We start from the raw sequence: 20599 nt of genomic DNA on the forward strand, positions 1-20599 counted from the left end.
GTTATTAGAGCCTCTCAGGGTGAAAAACTTCCTGCTGACCATTGCTAAACTCACTGCCTCCTTCCTTGTCTGACCGTTTCTGTTCACTCATTTCGTCATTCACTGACTCCCTATATCAAGGACCCGCTACATTTCGGGCACTGTGCTAAGAAACAGCGGAAAGATTCAGGAAAGGCAACAAGGAATATAGTGTGGTACCAACAGCCGTGGGAACACACTTCAGCTTTGGGAGGGGTGGTCTTGGAAGGCTTCCTGGAGGTGGTGATGCCTGAGCAAATTTTTGAAGGACTGAGAGGTCTTCAGGTAAAGAGGAGGGGGACTCATGTTCCGGGTGAAGAACCATCCCCAAAGTTCCACCCGTGAGACTGCAAATAGTCATGTCAGGTGGAGATCATTATTCCCACTTTACAGATGAGGAAAGTGAGGCCCAGCTAGGGTCCAACTCCTAAGTCTGTGCTCTTATCCACTGCCCCATCTGGCAAGAGTCCTTGGTCTGAGCTTTCTTGCCTCTTCAGAGCCCCTAGCTCCCTCCACACTGCCCTGGTTTCCCATCTGCTTCTTTTCAGCCCTCCACATGCATGTCCCAGGCACCCTCTGGTTCAGCCCTCATGCTAAATACCTGCCTGTTCAGAGGTGAGGGGCCCCATCTTTGGGTCCTGCTCAGTGGAGGTCATGGAACCCACCGTCTCTGTCAGCCACGGCTGGAAGCCCAGCACACCGTCTGAGGGATGGATTCTTTTGGCTCGGTTTTCGCTGCTCTAGAAGTGTCGACATCAACTGAGTCTACAGTCTTTTCTCTCCAAGGTCCTCAGTCCTGCCAACAAGACTTACATATCCTGGGAGGCTCCCGCTAGCCCTTATGCTTGCCCTCACCTCAGCCAGAGAGGAATCTGCCATTTTGACTCAGGAAGGAGCACAGAGGCTGGCAGTGGTGGTGGGAACCGGCAAGTCACCAGGGCAGGAGAGGGGCGTCTACTGCCTCCCGAGAGTCAACTACTAGAGAGTATGCAAAGGACTTCTGTTTCTATGCACACGTTTTACAAAATATCTGAATACGGGTTTCTTACCTTATGGTCTATGATTCCTAGTTGAACACAAACCTCATCTGAAACTACATTCAGAATCTTGTGTGTGTTGAACAGACACATATTTTTCTAGAGTTCTTAGCTTTTTTTTTTTTTTAAAGATTTTATTTATTTATTTGACAGAAAGAGATAGCGAGAGAGGGAACACAAGTAGGGGGAGTGGGAGAGGGAGAAGCAGGCTTCCCGCTGAGCAGGGAGCCCGATGCGGGGCTCGATCCCAGGACCGTGGGATCCTGACCTGAGCCGAAGGCAGCCGCCCAACCGACTGAGCCACCCAGGGGCCCCTAGAGTTCTTAGCTTTTTTAAGGAGACCTGTGACCCAGTCACAAAACCACAGTAAAATGGCACTCAGAATGGCTGAGCACTTCCTGTGCTCTAGGCACGTGACTCGATGCAATCCTTGCCCCAGCACCTCCAGCTCAGGGCTGTTGTTGGCCTTCTGGGACACGCAGAGTAAGGCTCCAAGGGAAGTGGCTTTCCCTGGGGCACGCAGCCAGCCTGCGGTGGAGCTGGGCTCTACAGGGCTCCAACAAGTGTGTGGGCCCGGGCGCCGCCGTTCTTAGCCAACCCCTAGGCTTGGCGCAGGAGACCCTCTCCAGACCCATGTGTTCATATGCTGTCTACACCGTGTGTGCAGATGATAAGGGCATGCTAATATTCACTTGCTGCCCTCCAACTCTCATCCCCTGGCGTTCAAGGACAACTGTGAGCACAGACTGCAGTATTTCTTTTTCTGCCAAAAATATAACTTGGCTGACATTAGCCATATATTGTTTAAGATCATTCTCTTTTGAGAAAAAGTAAAAAAGCTGCTTGCAAGGGCTCATTTTTGCTTGAAACAGAATACTTTTTAATAACCCTCACTTCTTTAACAAGAAGAAGGAGGAGGAGGAGAAGATGAAGAAGAAGAAGAAGGAGGAGGAGGAGGAGAAGAAGGAGGAGGAGGAGGAGAAGAAGGAGGAGGAGGAGAAGGAGGAGGAGGAGGAGGAGGGAGGGGAAGAGGGAGGAGGAGGAGGAGAAGAAGGAGAAGGAGAAGAAGGAGAAGGAGAAGAAGAAAATCATAAAATGCTTTCTTCTCTCCTTCCTTCTTCGACTCGGGCCGCATCTGCCTTTCCTCCACGTTGGAGTGGGGACTCTTGTTTCTGACCAGTGAGCTGGGAGTTGGTTACATCATTGGCTTGGGAACACCGGGAACAATGTGGCGGGGGAGACAGCATGCACATTCCCGGGCTGTATGGCCAGGTGAAGCCCGGTCCTGCTGCTCACCTTGCAGTCACCTCTGCTCGGGCGCTGGGCTGTGGAATTCCAGCTCTAGGACCTCCTTCTCCATTCCCAGAGTCAGCTCCTCACCTGGCCGCCTGTGCAAATCCTCACCAGCCCTTAGCCCTTACCCAGCACATCATAGACCCAGCCCGGACCCAAGGAATAAGTTGTTTCAGTGCTATAAAGAGAAATCTACCCCAGAGGCAAGGTCCAGACCGAAGGAAGCAGGAAGGGTCCACCACAGTGACAGGTCAGAGAAGCCCAAAAGTCCCTGTGGACTAGGGGAGTAAAGCAGCCTTGCCCAGACCCCTTGACATGACCGAAGTGACCAGATAGGCCCTTGGATGCTGGAGTCAGCCTGCCTGGGTTGGAATCCTAATTCAACAATTTCCTGTGTGTTCCTGGACAAGTTATTTAACCTTTCTGTAGTTTATTTTCCTTATCTATAAAATAGGAATAATAAATGTACCCATTTTATAAGGTTGTGATGAAGATTACCTGGATTTTAAGTGAGATCATGCTCAGTGCCTGGCACATCATAAGAACCAATAAATGTGAGCCAATACCATCCTTATCCCATCATTGTTACAGGTTGACTTGTGCCCCCTCCCAAAAGATGCTAAAGTCTGAATCCCTAGTACCTGTGAATGTGACCTTACTGGAAATAGGTCTTTGCAGATGATCAAATTAAGATGAGGTATTTAGGGTGAGCTCTAATCTGATATGACTGTGTCCTTATAAAAAGGGGAAATTTGGACAGAGAGGCATGCATTGATGGAAGACAGTGTGAAGACACAAGGAAACTGAGAGGAAAGCATGGAACTGATTTTCCCTCACAACCCTGCCAACACCTTAATCTTGGACTTGTGGCATTCAGAACCATAAGACAATAAATTTCTGTTATTTAAACTGCCCAGCTCTGGGTCCTAGGTAATTAACACAGTCATCACCATCACCCACAACGCCATCCACCCCTTGGGTGTGCCTTCTCATGCTCCCCAAAGGAGCAAAGCCTCCCTGGAGAAGAGAGAAACCTTCTCTCTTATTGAGGTCAAATTACTGGATCCCAAAGCTACAGTATGATCGGATTCAGTTCAGCAGCCAGGTGGTGGCTGGGCTCGGCCATTCTCGGTGCCAATTGGTTAACGGTTCAGGAAACAGAGCCCCGCTGTCCCACAGGCCATCCTTCCCCGCCTGTGCACCCCTCCTTCCACCCAGGACCCTAGCATCCGGCGGCGTCCAAGCTGCCACATTCTGCCTTTTCTCCACAATGCCCCACTCTGTGCCTTCCCCCAGAGAAACACATTGCATTTTATTTCTCGTCCTCCCATAACCTGGGATTGGCTTTCCTAACTGTCTGTGGTGTGTTTGTCCCCTCCTGCTGGTAGGTCATCGTGCTGTCCACGCGACTCCTGAAGCCACTTAACATTCCTGAGCTGTTATTTGCCACTGACCGGCTGCATCCAGACCTTGGCTTCTGAGCGGCTGCTAAGAGGAGACCTGCCCGAGGTGGAAACACCCATCCTGTTGCCTGCCACCATTCAAGATATGCCTCCAAACCCAGTGTCCTCTTGCTAATTGTGGGGAGGACAGAATTCTGCCCCAAAGGTCTTGAGAACCATGTAGCAAAGTGCTTTGCTTGGACTGCCGGCAAGTCTTTAAAAATAATAATAATAATAATAATTCATTTTTCTAAAGGTGTCTATCTTTCAGCTGGCTTCATTCGACATAATTCCCATTTCTCTGTTTGTGATCTTCCTGATTCCAACTGCAAGCTCCTGAATTCTACATAATCGCCTGTTGGCAAGTGTTGGTAGCTTACAAGCTATTTGATCTACAGTTGCTCAGGAAATTAGACATGCTTTAGAATTATGAGTGTGAAGAAAGTTTGATTTTCCTTAAGGTTATGTAACTGGGGAGGGTACCTTGCAAATTGGATCTGAGAGCTTGCTGAAAAGGCAAGGAACGGAGGGGTTAGCAGCTAGAGCCATGCTGGTAGCCCACGGGCCACGTAACTTGGCCTGTCATTACAAAGGGCGGCGTTGTCCCCGCGAGCCCACCAGGCAGGGTCCCCAGGCTACTTGCAACAGTAGTGGGAGAGAGGTTGATTGGAGGGCTGGCTCTGCCCATAAAAGCTTTCCTCCCCTCCCAAAGGAAGGCCCCCATAAAGGTTCCTGGTCCAGGGAGTCTAGATGGGAACCCCAACCCCTGGGACTTTTATGAGTTAGTGTTTCTATTGAAATAGAAAGCTCTTTTTTCAGTTTGTCTCACTTTTCCTTCTGGTCATGGCAGAAAAACCTAGACCCAACTAGGGAAATTATTTAAGAACTCTGGCAAAAATGACCTGCTTGGAACCCACACGTTTGTAGGTGTATGGTTCATGGAAATTTCTAGCATCTCTAAAAGATGTGTGTAATGAAGAGAGAAAGCTGAAAAACAGTTCTAGAGTGGGTTAAACAGGTGGGCAAAGTAAAATGTAAATCAAAACACTCATGTGTCTCGGATTTTAGTTCCCTGTAAAATGTTATTTTATGAAAAAACTGTGAAGTTGGAAATCATTCTGAGGTGCAAAGCAGGTTTTATAGACACCAATGCTCTTCTTCTTCTTTTTTTTTTTTTTTTGGTCCAGTATGTTTTCCACCTAATACCAGTGGTGCTGATATGAGAGAGTCCACATGCTTCTTTCATTCCCCTGATCTAGAAGTTCGAATCTGAGTAAGGGAGAAAATGGCGATAGCCCGAAAGAAATGCTAATTAAAGCAGAGATCACTCTTTTTTAAAATTAAAAAAAATAATAATAATAACCTGTTAGTGTGTTAGTGTGCATTCATTCATTTCCATATATTGAGTGGCATGTTCTGGGCACTCTGCGAGGTTCTGGCCACCCTGGTGAGGGAGCCACATGCGCCCCTGACTCTGGAGCTCTCGCAGACTGAGCAGCTGGGGCTTCTCCCGGGGCTCTGGCTCTGTGTGAGTACCTGCTCGAGGTAAAGTCCTACACCACACGTCTGTATGCAAAGGAAACCCTCTGGAAATTTAAAAACCAAACTGCTAATAAGTAGTGCCTCTGGAAAGGAGTATGGTGGGAAGGCTCAGAAAAGGGGGAGTCTCGCTCTCAATAGACTTCTGTGTTGTTTGGATGTTCTCCACAGCAAACCTTGCTGGTGTATTACTTTTGTGGCTTTCTGTATTTTTACAAGTTGATTTTGTCTTTTAAAAAAGAATACTGCAGGGGCACCTGGGTGGCTCAGCCATTAAGCGTCTGCCTTCGACTCAGGTCATGATCCCGGGGTCCTGGGATCAAGCCCGGCATCGGGCTCCCTGCTCCGCGGGAAGCCTGCTTCTCCCTCTCCCACTCCCCCTGCTTGTGTTCCCTCTTTCGCTGTGTCTCTCTCTGTCAAATAAATAAATAAAATTTTTTTAAAAATAAAAAAGAATACTGCAAAGCTTCTAATCTGGAATTACACAAGAAGGAAGTCCCTGATTGTAAATGGGTCATCTAGCAGTTACTGGGCCCCCAAAGGCAGTGTGGTGGGAGGAAATGTCTGTGTGGCGGGAGGAAATGTCCCAGGTTAGGCTTATAACCATCTTCCATCTCCATGGTCGCCGGCAGGCAATCAGGTAGCGGAAGGCTTTGGACAAAAGAGGAGGTTCACGGTGACTGGAATTTGTTTTGAATAAGAAGGTAGGAGACACAGGACAGAGCACTGCTCCTTGAATTAAGAGCAGGAGCATAATGGAAACTTGGTATAAATCCCACAAAGGACCTTCATCAGATAAGGAAAAAGAAGGGCCTCGGGAAGTGGCATGTTGACCCCTTGACGCAGCCTCCTAAACCCTCTCTGGTGTTGCCTCCTTCTTGTGCTCACTGCCCAGGAGCGGGAGAGGATGAGGGAGAAACGGATCATGCCCTTGACCTCCTTCGAAGGTGTGAACAGCGCTCCGAACCGCAGCGTGGGTCTCGTCAAGCCTCAGTGCCTGCATGTGGAAGATACAGGTACGCCTGCAAGGTCCCTACCTCGTGAGAGAGGCTGCGGGAGAGGCCGCCATCCCTAAGAGCGCTAGCGCGTGACGCCAAGGCCCGGGGGTTTTGACTAGCCGGGACGCCGAGCCAGTCACCTCGTAAAGCGATCAAGTCTCAACAGGAGAATAATGTCAAATGAAGAGAACATTAGAGGCATTTCTGGGGTCCGCAGAGAAGGAGTAACACCTCGGTCCCGCAGACTTCCAGGATGGTGCAGCCCAGAGCCCCAGCCAGTGGCCACGGGTTCCAACCCCAGCTCTCCGCCCTGCAGCTCACTTCTGGTCGCAGTGGACCACGAAATTGGACAATCACAGGGCCTGCCTCAGCGGGCCGCTGAGAGAATGAAAATAAGTCCGCGTAAAGCCCTTAGAACACGGCACAAGGCAAGCTAGCCAAGGGCATATCGGAATCACGGTGATCGTCAGTAACTGTCTGATGGGGGCTCACGTGGGGCCTTAGGTCTCTACGAGAAATTTCTCCGCCACTAAGGCTAACTGCAAAGCTGTCTGTGTGGCTTCTGCGATGGGCCTCCTGAGACTGACGCCCATTTCCACCACATGCCAGTGGACCAATCCTGGAGGGATTCCGGCTGCCTGGAGGTGGCTTGAAAGGCTGAGCTGAGTGGGAGTGCTGGTTTCATCGCTCGGACCTGGCTCGGAGTGTTTACCACCTGAACTCTGGCTGGCCAGAGCCAAAACACGCACACGCAAATGCAAACCCTCTGCCAAGGGCCTCACAGGCCACTCTTTATAAACCCAACTGATAGAGGTGCAAATACTGGGCAGCAATTGACTTCTGCCTTTGTAAACCCTCCTCCTGGAGTCCACTTCCCGGCAAACATAGCGGGCACAGAGAAGTGTTCAGAGGTGCTCAGGAGCTGCGTCAGCCAAGGGTTGTCCCCAGAGGCCCAGGGCGATGGAAATGGCCCTGTTTAGACCGTTACAGTGTCATCCCAACAACAAAGAATTCCATCAGGCTCCCCTCAAGACCACTATTATTTATTTTACCCTGGTTACCAGAAACCGAATCTCAACAGCAAATAATCCAGTATTATGAATGTTGTCCGCCATCCCTGCTTAAGAAACACTAAGAAACTCCATCTCTCTTTTACGGGGATTGTAAAAGACAAAACCAGATGATGGAGGGTATTGGAGAAGGGAGGTGGGGTGGCTGGGATCTCACCACAATCGGTAATAACACGAATCTTGTTCTCTCCACACCAAATTAGTAAAGTAATGAGGATAGTGAGAACTTTCTGGAAACTTCTCTCTTTAGACTCTAAAGGGAGTACAGAAAACATGAGTTTTCCTGGTGTGTTTATTGTCATAAATAAAGCCCTATAATTCCTTCTGGCCCATCCCCTGAGGGCCCTGTGTTGACGTTCAGGCAGAGATTCTGCAGGGCAGCCCCCATGCCCCACCCCCACCCCTGCAGAGGCAGGACCTGGAGTTATCCCACTGCTCATCTGTGAGGGATTTGCCCACAAGCTTGTTCGCAAAACACATTTGTTCTCTCCCTCTTGGGGTGTAAAGCGAATGTCGACATCTCCTGTGTCTCCGGAACCAGGGGCGCACTGTGCACACGCCCAGCTTCCAAGCAGGCTGGGGCTGGCAGGAGCCCCGGTGGGAAGTTGCCCCCACCCCTGCACACCGTGCCCCGGCCGGGCCGGGCAGGCTGCAGAGCGCTCCGAATGGTTTTGATTTGCAGCAGAGAGGAAACTCGAAAGCCAGACACCGAGACAGACACGGATCCGGTTGTGAGGCCGACGGGCTGTGGGCGGTGCTGGCCCCCCGCCCCTGCCTGCGTCTTTATTACCGAGCTGGGGCTGGAGGCCTGTGAGCAAGGCTGATGGCAACAGCAGATGCGCCGACCAGGCGGCCTGGGGCCAGGGAGGAGCCAAGAGGGGGGCGGGGGTTTGGAGGCAGGGGACCAGGGCGCAGGGGCCAAGCCCAGGAGGACCAGCGTCTGCAAGACAAGAGAAGAGCACCCAGGGGCGCTTTGCTTGGAGGAGGGGAGCTGGAAGCTGCGGCCGGCTGCCCGGGGACCATGCTGTGGTTTCAGACAGGCCTGGGCTTGGGGGGGAGGGGAGTCCTGAATCTGCCTCTTAGGAGGTGGATCAGCTCCCTAGTTCTTTGGAGCCTCCCTTCTCCCTGTCTGTAGAAAGAACTAAAAATGGACTGCGGGGTTGGTGTGGAGAACATAATTATTTCAAATACCCCGTACGGTCCGACACAGATTTCAACAAACAGAAACAGGTGATATGATCTGAGCCTCAGTTTTCTCACCTTTAAAATTGGAGTGGTAGTATTACCTTCCTCATAGGATTCTTCAAAAGATTAAAGGAGATCATTCATAATCTGGCACATTATAAATGCTCAGTAAATTCTAATTCCTTTCCTTTCTCCACCACCCTCGCAATCCCTCCCTTTCCTTCCCCTGGTGGCAAAGGAGGCGTTCCCCTACCTAGGCGGGAGAGGGCAGTTTCTCTGTACCATACGGTTGCAGTTCAGAAATTTTAAAACAAACACCCAGGGATTAACAAATACTAATAATGAAAGAGATGAGCAAAGGTAATAAAACATGAAGCTAAATTCGTGAGAAGAAAATATGGTGGATTCCAGAACTATAAATATTTAAGTTAACCTGAGACACTGAACAGAACTGGGACCTGGGGGGTTTCCAGCAGGGTCTGTCTGTCTGTCTCTCTCTCACACACACACACACACACACACTTTATTCCGCTGGGTGGATAAGAGCTCTGAGACACCCCTACCCGCAAACTTCCGAGGTGAAGTAGGAGAGATGCAGCCCGGTGGGAAAGGGAGGGCCAACCGTGAAGTACCAGGAGATGAGGAAGGGAGGAGGGGAGGCCTGCCCAGGCGTCTGCAGGCTTGGAGAACAGCCGGACTGGAGCGGGGAAGGAAAGAGTGTGTCACTCATTAATGGAGGTACAGCACTGCTCAGCACCTCTCCCAAACCCCCCCCCCCCCGAGGAAAACTCTGCGCCTTCTTTAATTCCAGAACTGGGTAGAAGGCCACTGTTAAGTACAGAAAATTTAACCTTTTAGTCACTGGACATTGTTTATATAACCACATAGAATGAATAAAACTAAAAACAAGCAGGGGCGCCTGGGTGGCTCAGTTGGTTAAGCGTCCGTTTTCGGCTCAGGTCATGATCCCAGGGTGCTGGGATCGAGCCCCGAGTCGGGCTCCCTGCTCAGCAGGGAGCCTGCTTCTCCCTCTGCCTGCCCCTCCCCCTGCTGTGCTCTCTCTCTCTCTCTGACAAAGAAATAAAAAGAAAAAAAAAACTAAAAACAAGCAGAAAGTAGTTGGAGAAACTTGTTAGTGCCTCTGAACTGAGATGTTTTTAGAATCTCATGTGAATACCATTTCCCTCCCTGCCCCCAACACACTCACACACACACACACACACACGCAGGCAGGCACACACGCACATGCCCTTCTCAGCAGTTAGGTTAGGCGTAAGCGTAGAAAACTGCCGTCCATATAAGGAAGGTCTGGGACATCACCAGAAGCCCTGTCAAGAACAGGCAGGATATTTACCCTGTGGGAAAACAGATCTGGAAGTCTGGCACCATCCCACAGCGGGCCGTCAATAGCCGGTCATTTGGACGGCTGCCCTTGGTCCCGTGGCCCTGCATGTGCAGCAAGCCGTACCCTGTATCCGAAACGTTATAAAGAAATAAGAACATCACAGTCAGAAGACGTTGACTCCTGTCCTTTGTGTGAACTTGAGGACACATCACTCCAAACTCAGAGCTTGTTTTCCTCACCTGTAAATGGCAGGCTTTCCTCCCCTCCCCTCCTCCCTGGAAGAGGACTAAAGGAGATCGAGTATACGTGAAAGCCCGACTCTAAGGTGCCGTTCTTTGCCCATGACCATGGGGACTCACGTGGCCTGCTTGGAAAGTCTCGCGGGCCCAGCTAGAAGCAGATGCGGGGGGCCTGGCACTTTGAACACACATTTGTGGTAGCAGCTACGTGGAAGGGGCTCCTGAACGGCCCCCGCTCAACAGCTCCCAGCTTCTACAGTGAGAATAGAGCGCACTTTTTGAAAGCAGTACACCCAAAGAAGAGGTGTGCCAAATAAACCACGTGTTTAGAGAGAAGCAGCAACCTTGGACAGAAGCATTATCTTCAAGGCTCAGCTGAGAGATGTCTTAACAGAAGAAAACCGAGGATCCTAAAGGGAATGGACAGGAGATGCACTACTCTTGAATATAAGGCGGCAAATTACAATTCACAGCGCTCACAGGCTAGGGGTGGGGAGGGGGGGTCCTTTGACAAGTGAGTTGGCTTGTTTGTAAGCCTGTCTCCTCATCGACAAGAGTACGCACCTCGTCGGTTTGCTCTGGGACTTACGAGGTGACCCTAGGAAGGCACAGCACCTGACCCCAAGCGACCAAGAAGTACAGGACACCGAGGAACGCTTTGTGTGAAAGGACAGAATGTGAACATTTCAATAAAGACCAAGTCAGGGGTCTGCTCTTTTCAAATGAGATTTATTGTACATAAAATAAATTAATTACAGTTTAAGCCAAAGAATGAGTGGCTTTTTAAAGTGCATCTGTGTCGGGGATTCGGCGGCGGCCCCTCTATCTGTTCGCTCGCGGTAAGACCGTGTTTCCGTATTTAAGCCACGACTCGGCCAGGCCTGGGAAACGACCCGACGTCATTGCCTTGAGCCACTCACACAAATCACACCAAAGTCAATGAACACATCTTTTTTTTTCTGTACCTGATGCAAGAGTTAAAAAGAATGATACAGTCTCACAATTACTCCGAAGTCTGGGGCTGAAGAGTTTGAGTTGTCAACCCTTTAACACATACTCGACCAAGCACACCCGTCCTGGGTCAGGAGGAAGCAGTCCCTTCCTGCAGGCACTGTAAGCTTACAGATGGCCATCCACCTACATCACATCTGGCCCATAAACCCCACCCTTTATTGGGGGGCTGGGCGGGGGAGTAATTTCCTCCTTGCTCCTTAAAGAAGAAATCTGGGGTATCCTTCAGGTTAGAAAGGCATTCTGTCAGGACTAGTGTTCCGGAGATGCAAATCAGACGTGTGAGAGAAAAAGCAGTTCTTCCTCTTGGGGGGAGAAGAGGGAAAAGGAAGAAAGAGAAAAAAGGGGACAGTGCTTAGTCTGTTCTTCATTCCCGCTGTCAAGCATACCCATCCCATTGCTGAAACTACAGCTGACGGTCATTTACAAGGTAAGGAGCGGACTCCAAAGTGATTCTGCCGCCCTCCCCACGGCAAAGGAAAAGACACTGAGTTCAGGTCGTGTGTCCAGAGCGTCTCAGTGGGCTCCCCCCGCAGCCTCGGCAGTTCTGTCCCCCTGCTCAGAACGCGGACTTTTCTGCAGCAGTTCCCCAGGCCCTCCTGGCCCCTGGGCTCCGGCCCTTTCTGGAACCACAAACTCCTGCCAGTATTCAACGATCCTGCACTAGAAGATCCTCGGGCCCCCTTCCTGGGAAGACCAACCCCCCCCACCCCGGTGGACGTCCCTGCTTCAGACGGAGGTGACAGTCCTCACTTTGGCCGAGAGGGCTTGCTTGAACCTCCTCTTCAGGTCCTGCATGTTGGGGGACTTGGGACGGGGGATGAGGGAGGTTCTGCGCTTCTCCGGCGTGCTGCTGGGCTGTTTGTGACTCACTTCCTTGCACAGGACGTGGAAGGCGTTATAGACATCGTTGTAGTTCTCGCTGACGGACACTTCGTAGAACGAGCAGCCCAGCATGCCGGCCAGCTGCAGTCCCAGCTGGGGGTCCACCTGCTTGACGTGCAGCAGGTCGGCTTTGTTGGCCACGACCACCACCGGCAGCCGGCTGCCCAGGTGCAGCTGCTGGACGTGCTGGTGGAGCTGGCCGATGAGTTCATAGCTCTTGTAGTCGGTGACAGAGAACACGATCACCACGGCATCGGCCCAGCGGATGCACCTATTCAGCTGTTCGCCGCAGCTCAGGCCGTTCTCGTGCACCTGCAAGAGAGGGGGTGAGGGCGAGGTGAACGCCGGTGCGGGGGGGGGGGGGTCCCGCAGAGAGCCCCTGGCTCGGCCGGACCGCGAGATCCAAGGGGCCCTTGACGGTAATGCCAGGTTGCAGGCCATAAACAAGCTAGCTCCCCACACGCTTCAGCTTGCTTGACAATATGTTGATCCAGCTGCACGGAGCTGAATAAATAACAGTGCAGCTCACCACACTCCAGTAGAAAATTGACCTGCAGAGAACTCCACTCAGAGAGACTTTGTAGTTGCACAAAATGGGAAATTAACTGGCTAGACAGTAAGTCTGGGGAAGTAAAGATAGGAGCTGGAAGCATTTAAACCTGGATAACCGCCCAGTTCAAGAGGGAAAAAAAACACACACACACACACACACCAGCAGGGCTCTTTTGTCTATAGAGTAACTTTCCACAATATTAAAGTGATCCCATGGATTTAAAGACTAGACCTAAATGTTTGATTTTCAATGCCAAATGCACGAAGGTAAAAACCGATCATTTTAACCACAGCAAGACAACTGTGCCAATTCCATATGTGTTTGGTTTGGTCTTTCCTGCCGGACAGAATCCTTCTAGGATTTCTGCCCCTCAGCCAAATCTCCCAAAGGAAGCCAGGCAAAGACTGACCAACAGCCAAAGACAACCGAAGTGACAAGCAACATGTGGAAAGCCTAGTTCTGACTCCCCCAAACTTCTCTCCTCTTCAGCATAAGCTTTATTCTGAGAACAACCGAACAATCCCATAGCCAAGTGGGCTCCCTGTGACTTAGTAATGAATCCCAGAGCTTCGCACCTGAATACCCGGGGTGTCTTGAACCTGAAGAGCCAGGGTTTCACCTTCTATTTGCACTTGTCTGGTGTAGAGATTACCTAGAAAGGCAAAAAAAAAAAAAAAAAGTGTATGTGTGTGTGTGTGTGTATATGCACACACACACACATATTATGTCTTTCCTTCTTGTACAACTTTTAAAACATGGTGGGATTTTTTTTAAGTAAGAAAAAATATACAACCTGAACCAATGCACACAAATAAGCTATAGTTTATTCTATGTAATGAGCGTATTTCAGCCGTTCTTTTTAAACAACTGCAATTCTAACCCCAGTTTAGGGCATTTATTAAAACCAAGGCAATGTTTGCAAGTTTTTGGAAACTGACTTATCCCATTTTAAATGTGGAGTATTTCCTTGAAGTAAATTTTCTTGTTCAGCATTCATGGCCATTTGTTTTAATTTAGTACTTCATTACTCTCTGGCATCAGTTTAGTCATTAGGTATAATAACTTGGTAGGCAAATATTGTTAGTAAATGCACAGCCAACATTATCAGTTGGAATAAAAATGTGACATAATGGTAGCCAAATCTACATCAAAGCAGAAGGCTGTCACGCCTTATCTTGGGATGGTTTATATGCACATTTCAAATAATCCCCTTAGGTACTAAATATGGTCTAAGGATTTAAGCAATTTGCTAACAGAGCATAGGTAGAAAGCCCTTAAGCCTCCCCGGTGGCCATCTTTAATCACAGAGATTGAAATAGAGTCCTCTGGCTTATTTAGGAGCTCCCCTCCTCAAATTCTACCACCTAGTTATTTTTTTCTTTGTTAAAACAAAGAGAACTTTAGGTTTACAACGGCTCTCCTTTGGCCTTTGCTTTAGAAGGTCGCCTCTGAAAGGCGACCAACAGAGAGGGAGGGGGGTGGGGGAAGGAGCTGGCCATCTTTTTTTTTTCTTTTTCTTTTTTTTTTTTATGACTTTTGCAGGAGTGTTTTGAAGGGAGAGGCTCTTGAGTACAAAGGGTGCTTCCAACTGGGGTCCCTATAGTTAAAACATACCAAGGAGAATACTTTCAGGCACTTGATAAAATGATGAATGGGCTTGGAATGGAATGAGGCCAGATGGCAGTTATGGGAGGGGGCAAGCAAAATTGGAAGTGGCAGGATCCTGATGCTCAGACTGTCACTGTGAGCGAGGCTCCCTGGGAGACACTGAAAAATGGTTAAGAGCAGTCCTGTGCTAGCCGAGCGCACTCTCTCCAAATGCGCCTCCTCACCTGCGTTTCTTTCATAGTCACCGATGAACCGTTTGGTGAGGAACCGGACCACCAGAGCTGCAGGTCAGAAAAGAGAAAGGAAAGAGAGTTAACTCTGGAGAAGTTAAATTGGTGTCCACCCCACCCCCAGCCTGGGAAACCACTCTCGCAGAGAAAGCAAGCCGGGCGGCCACCAAGTGAAATTCCTACCCTGCAGCTCCTTGACCCTTCTTCCAGGCACAACCGAGAGGGGGTAGAAGGCATCGAAGGCCTGGTGAATTATGGCTCTGTCCAGCTGGAAGGGTCATTTGGCCCACCCGCCTCCAGGAGACAAAGGTCTTTCTTAACCTTAAAGACCTCCAGGAGGGGTTCTGTTCCCTAAGTCCCCCTTCTGTTCCAGGCACCACCAGGCAGGCTCAAGATCCCCAAAGTTCTAATCCCAGTTGCGCCGGCGGTGCCCGGAAGGAGGCCTGGCCATTCTGGATCCCAGTTTCCCTCATCTTTTGAAGAAGGGGGTTGGAGACGATGCTGGCCCAGGTCCTCACGGAGGGGCAGCGGATCAGTAGGAGGCGATGGGCGGCCAGCTGCCCTCCCCACCTCTCCCCCACGCCTCGCTCACACGCAACTCCCAGCGGGGGCCGTCCACGTCCAGCCCCAGAGATGAGCCGGTTCTCGCCCGAGCGCGAAGACTCACCGGTCTTGCCCACGCCACTGGCCCCCACCACAGCGATCTTGACCAGGCGGCGGCCCGCCGCCCCCAGGCAGCAGTCGGCGGCGGCGGCGGCGCTGCCCGGGGCGGGGTACTCGGCGATGGTGCACATGTTCTGGATGAGGCGCATCGCCGCTCCAGCCGGGGCTGCACCACGCGGGACGGAACCTGCGTCTTGTGCTGCGCGGGAGCGGGCGAGAGAACCCGGCCCGAGGGGTCCGCGGTAAAAAGGCACTGGAACGCGGCCGCGCGGCAACTACTACTAGCTCAGGCTCGGGACGGGGACTGCAGCCCGGCTGCGCGCGCGCTGTTTTCTCCGGGGCTGGCCCCGCCCCCTGCCTCCCGCGGCCAATCCCGAGGCGCCCCGCGAGAGGCTCCGCCCCCGGCGCCGCTCGGCGCGCGCCGCGCCCCTGGGGGCACCGGGAGCCAGTGCTGGGCCTCGTGAGGCGCGGGGAAAGTGGGGCTGCCGGCCCGAGAGGGGGCAACGTGTGGGCGCGAGCCGAAAGCGCAGCCAATGGCAGGCGCGGGTGCCGCCCGGGGTCCCGCTGCGCGGGCACGCGGCCCATGCTGTGGCCGCGGGGTTGGGGGCGCCTCGGGTTCCGGGAAGCGGGGCTCGGCCTCCCGGCGGGCGTGGGAGAGGCGGCGGCGGCGGCCAGGGCCTCGAGGGTGTGAGCGCTCGGGGTCGGGAGCGTGCGGCCTGCTGCCTGGCTTATGCCCATCTCCTTAATTTGGGACGTGATTGCAGTGACTTGAGTGCCTCCGATCATAGATTTGGCTGTGATGGCAATCAGTTACAAAGACCCCATATCCACTCCCCTGAGATGTGACAATTAACTTCGGGGTAAAATAATGTCGCCCTTGTTGTTCTAGATGCACGTACTCTGCCTCCAGTGCACAAGGCAGCAGATCACTCAACCTCTGACTAGCGCACATGAACACACAGAAGGTCGGGTGGGTGTACTGCACACTCAGGCAAAGCACGAGGTAATTATAGAACAAGCTTTCTAGCGCCTCACACACAGTCACACCTCCTCCGAGAGCTGTGAAATGGAAAGAAAACAGTTACCCCAGCTGTCTCTGGATGCTGACTGGATTGGGAGCCAGAAACCGGAAAGGGTCCGCAGCGCTTAGTTTTTGGTTCTAAGGGATGGCAAAACTTAGTTAAGTGACTTGATGCCAAGGAAGACATGGGCTTGCACAAAATCCCAAGCTCCTGCCCCTTAGGTTCTCATTAGGGAAAGGCTTCAGCAGCAGGCCCCATCCAAGCAACATTCCGTAGCTGGAACTGACTGCAGAATGTCATTGGACACTCGGGCTGACCAACTCCCCACTCCCCCATCCCAACCAATCTCCTCCTCACCCTTCTAGCCTTGTGGGCCCCCACGTGTTCCAGAGGCTTTTATCCCGGAGGCGAATGGCAATCAATATTGTGGCTTTGTGTCCACACCCACATTAAAGGTTGAACTATAAAAAGGTAAAATAAACCAATTCCCTTATCTACACGTGTCAGGCATCTAGTTTGACTCCCCCTGATGTTCTGAACTTAACTGACCAGGTATCTGACAGAATTTACGAGGCTGACCCAGTTCAGCCTCTGAGATGAACCCTCTTGCCTATGAGTTTAGGTGTCTGCAGGAAATCGAGGGAGAAATAGAAGGCTAATCTCAAACTTTGAGACTTGGCAGCAAGTCTAGGTGGGGAAACATAATTAGCAAGGCACACAAACAAACTTGGCAATAAACGTAATAAAAGGTTGACTTCTAGGAAGATCACAAATATGAAATCAATTTAGCCATTTGACTCAGAAGGAAAAAAAGAGCATTTCCAATATGCACCATGTCTTTCTGCATGGGTATAATCAAACTTGAATTTTGTTACTCTATAAAATCAAACTTAGCAAGACTATAATTACAGGTAATCATGTTCTTTTTAACCACCCCCCCCCCGCAAAGCCTGTAATTCCATGATGCTTACATAGTAAAATAATTATGTAGTCTAAAGTTTTTAACTGCTTTTACACACACACACACACTCATACACAAACATGACAAAAGTTGTCAGGGGAATTTTGCTTGGAATCATTTTTGCTTCTGGAGCTTGATTTTCATGACCATGAGCCTGTACTAAGCCTATGATTTTTCTGTCTGAAAAATCACACACACACAAAGACTGAATTTGGTATTCTTATTTTAGGTCTAAATGATCTGGCTGTGCTTTAAAGAACACAGAAAAGAAAGACACACGAGAAAGTTGGAAAAAGAAAAGGGAGCTCTTTAGATTCAAAACACCTAGCAAATAGCCCACCTCCACCCCACCTGCTTCAGATGATAACACTGAGAGTTACCCCTTCTTGGAAATGCATAGAATTTAAAAAAGAAGAAGAAGAAGAAGGGGAAGGTGCAGGGGACTTGATATATGCCGAAAGCTTGTTTTATTCCAGGCTGCAGACTAGGGATTCAGCATACGAGAATCTCATTTTACCTTCACGGCAGTCCTATGAGCTAGATATTATCATTACTTGCAGTTGCAGTTATATATTGCTGCTTAGTGAACCACCACAGACCTTGGAGGCTTACAGTTCTGTGAGTTGACTGTGCTCTGCTGGGCGATTCTTGCCTGGGGCCTCTCATGTTGTATTCGGACGGCAGCTTCGGCAGGAGTCATCTGAAGGCTCATCTGGGCTGGACATCCAAGATGGCTTCTTCGTCCACATGTCTGCCGTTCAGCTGGAATGGCTGGGACAGCTGCGACTAGCCAGCATCTCTCTCACTATCTGACTTCTCTCTGTGGTTAGCTCAGGCTCCCCCACAGCATGGCGGGGAGCTCCCCTTAGAGTGGATGGTCTAAGACAGGAAGCAGAAGCTGCCAACCTCTTAAGGCCTGTGTGTGGAAATGTGCACAGCATCACTTCTGCTATATTCCGTTGGCCAAGCAATCACAGAGCCCATCCAGATTAACAGTCAGGGCTCAGGAACACAGATGCCACCCTGTGATGGGAATAGCATAAAAGAATTTGTGGCCATCTAGAAAGCACCACATTTCCATCTTGTAAATGATAAAACAAAGGCTTAGGTTAAAAATTCCCCCTAGGTCACAGATCCTATAAGGGACAGGGCCAAAGTCTGAGAAGGATGAAGAACATAGAAAACAGCCAGCAGGTTCACAATGAGATGGTCTCCTATGATACCATGCGGCAAAGTGGTTTGAACTGCTCTCTCCCCCTCTATTTTTTTTTTTTTTTTGGGTTGAGCTAAAAGAGATGAGGATGGGGGTGGGGAACATGAGAGACTTGGAAAGGAAAAAAAGATATTTTGCCAAGTCCCGATTTTGCCTCAACCTCTGGTGTTTCCATCACCTCCTTTGATCTTTAGAGCTAATCTTTGATCTGAGAACTTCTGGAGACAATCTAGTTTCTGGAAGCCCTTAGGGTAGCAGAATATAAATTCAGTGTTGAATGTCTGGGCCAGCATTATCACAGGCACTATGCTAGGTCCTGGGTCTACACTAAACAGGACAGACACAGTCTTCACCATTACATGTAGCATGGGAGACAGAAATGAATGAGCAATTTCAATACAGTGTGAGAAAACCCTTTGATAGGGAAATTCAGGAGCCAGAGGAATACATGATAGATCAAAAAACCTGGATTATGGGAGTCAAGGAAGAATGTGAAAACACTCAAGTGGTTGAAAATGTGTATTGCGTACAGGCATGTGTGTTTGTAGAAATGCAGAAATGACTCGAAGAGCTGTAGAACTGGCCCACGCAGGGAGCTGTCCCCTTGTCCACTCTACTGTCCCTCAAAACCCACAAAGCTAGAGACAGACATGGCAGAAAAGCCCAGTATCTCCACAATGGAGCCGACGGCAGAAAGCAACCAAGCCACAGAAAGATGGAGTCCTCCCTGTCTCTGCTTTGCAAATCTTATCAGAGTGCATCTAGTTATCTAGTTTGTATCTGTTACCCTAGCTGCAAGGGAGTCTGGGAAACGTGTTTAGCTTTCTAGTTGGGGCAGAAAGGATAGAAATGAAGCTGTGAGCCCAACATTTCCTCCCTACTTCTCCAGCAGCCCGAAGAACATGTAGGCCCAGAAAGGGAGAGATCGGGCCCCACCAGACATTAAATTTTCAATTATAGAAGAGTATAATGAAGTTTTCAATTGATTGCTTTGAAACCACTGTTTGAGACCACTATTTTCCTTGCTTCCCTGTAATGTGTCGACACTCAGCTCTGCTTTTAAGAACCGTTTTCCCCTAGTCTAGTCTAGTCTTAATTTCACTTGCACAGAATCCGTTTCCATTCTTCAGTGAGAGCACCCCAATATTCCCTTGGATACATCCCTTCCCCAATCTCATGTTGCTCAGGTAATGGTAGTGGGGGGGATACCAGTCCCTAATTCCAGGAGTGGATACCCCTAAGCCCCTGGGATTCACTCAGGGCTGGGCCAGGGAAATTCTCCCCCGAGAATTTTGCTGGCAAAAGATGCCTCATTTGGGCGCCTGGGTGGCTCAGTTGGTTAAGCGACTGCCTTCGGCTCAGGTCATGATCCTGGAGTCCCGGGATCGAGTCCCGCATCGGGCTCCCTGCTCGGCGGGGAGTCTGCTTCTCCCTCTGACCCTCCCCCCTCTCATGTGCTCTCTGTCTTTCTCATTCTCTCTGTCTCAAATAAATAAATAAAATCTTTAAAAAAAAAAAAAAGATGCCTCATTTGCCCCAGTGTTAATCAGCTGGTAGAGAGTAAGCCTGGAGCTCCAGGGAGCCATCGCATGGCAGCCCTGTGGGGAAGTCTGCTTCAGAACGACACCAACCCAGAAGAAAGCCCACGCTGAGAGGCAGAGAGGACCAGGACCCTGATGGCATTTTTCCAGCCCTGCATGAAGCCATGCCCGAAAATCCAGACTTACCCCTTGAAATTCCCAGTCACAAGAGTCAACACGGTCACTTTTGAGGTTAAGCTGGTTTGAGTCGGATCTCTGTCACTTGTCCTGAACAAACGCACACACATCCTGTTTGTGGGGAGTCCTGGGCTCTGCCCTGGCTGCACTGACATTTTGACCCCTTACATCAGCAGCATCCCTCATTCAAAACTCTGAAGCTCAGCCATTCCTCCGACACCGAAAGTCATGGCTACCAAGCTGTCCCTTCCTTTTTCATTTCACCTTTGCCGCTACCCTGTCGGATCGCTATCCTGCAATCGATGGAAACAAACGCATGATTGAAAAAGGACATTAGTACATCCAGACAATGGAACAGTCAGGACTAAAAAGAAAGGAGATACCATGACATGAAAAGACACAGAGGACCTTAAATGCTTATTACTAAGTGAAAGAGGCCAATCTGAAAAGGCTGTATTCTGTATATTCTGAGTATATGACATCACGGAAAAGGCGAAACTGAGGAGACAGTAAAAAGATCAGTGGTCGTCCGAGGAGAAGAGCGATGGACGGATGAGCAGGTGGAGCAC

General features: G+C 50.3%; 2 protein-coding genes across 3 annotated transcripts in view; one reads left to right on the forward strand and one right to left on the reverse strand.

The window, feature by feature from the left end:
• The window catches only part of SCFD2 (sec1 family domain containing 2), a 393663-nt gene extending 387881 nt beyond the window's left edge, over nucleotides 1-5782 (forward strand). For both annotated transcript variants that reach the window (XM_081812374.1, XM_006734384.3), the window contains one exon: nucleotides 3737-5782. In XM_081812374.1, coding sequence (XP_081668500.1) covers nucleotides 3737-3829 — 93 coding nt within the window. In that variant the 3' untranslated portion in view covers nucleotides 3830-5782. The remainder of the gene's footprint in view (nucleotides 1-3736) is intronic.
• Nucleotides 5783-10876: 5094 nt separating this feature from the next.
• Nucleotides 10877-15412, reverse strand: RASL11B (RAS like family 11 member B). The gene is made up of 4 exons (XM_006734386.3): nucleotides 15121-15412; nucleotides 14448-14504; nucleotides 13191-13267; nucleotides 10877-12374 (listed from the first exon to the last, which is right to left on the reverse strand). The coding sequence occupies exons 1-4, from the start codon at nucleotides 15263-15265 to the stop codon at nucleotides 11907-11909; spliced, it is 747 nt and encodes a 248-aa protein (XP_006734449.1). The 5' UTR covers nucleotides 15266-15412; the 3' UTR covers nucleotides 10877-11906.
• Nucleotides 15413-20599: the final 5187 nt, after the last annotated feature.

The sequence above is a fragment of the Leptonychotes weddellii genome, chromosome 2 (assembly GCF_054177405.1).
Source record: "Leptonychotes weddellii isolate Sample4059 chromosome 2, ASM5417740v2, whole genome shotgun sequence".
Classification (NCBI taxonomy): domain Eukaryota; kingdom Metazoa; phylum Chordata; class Mammalia; order Carnivora; family Phocidae; genus Leptonychotes; species Leptonychotes weddellii.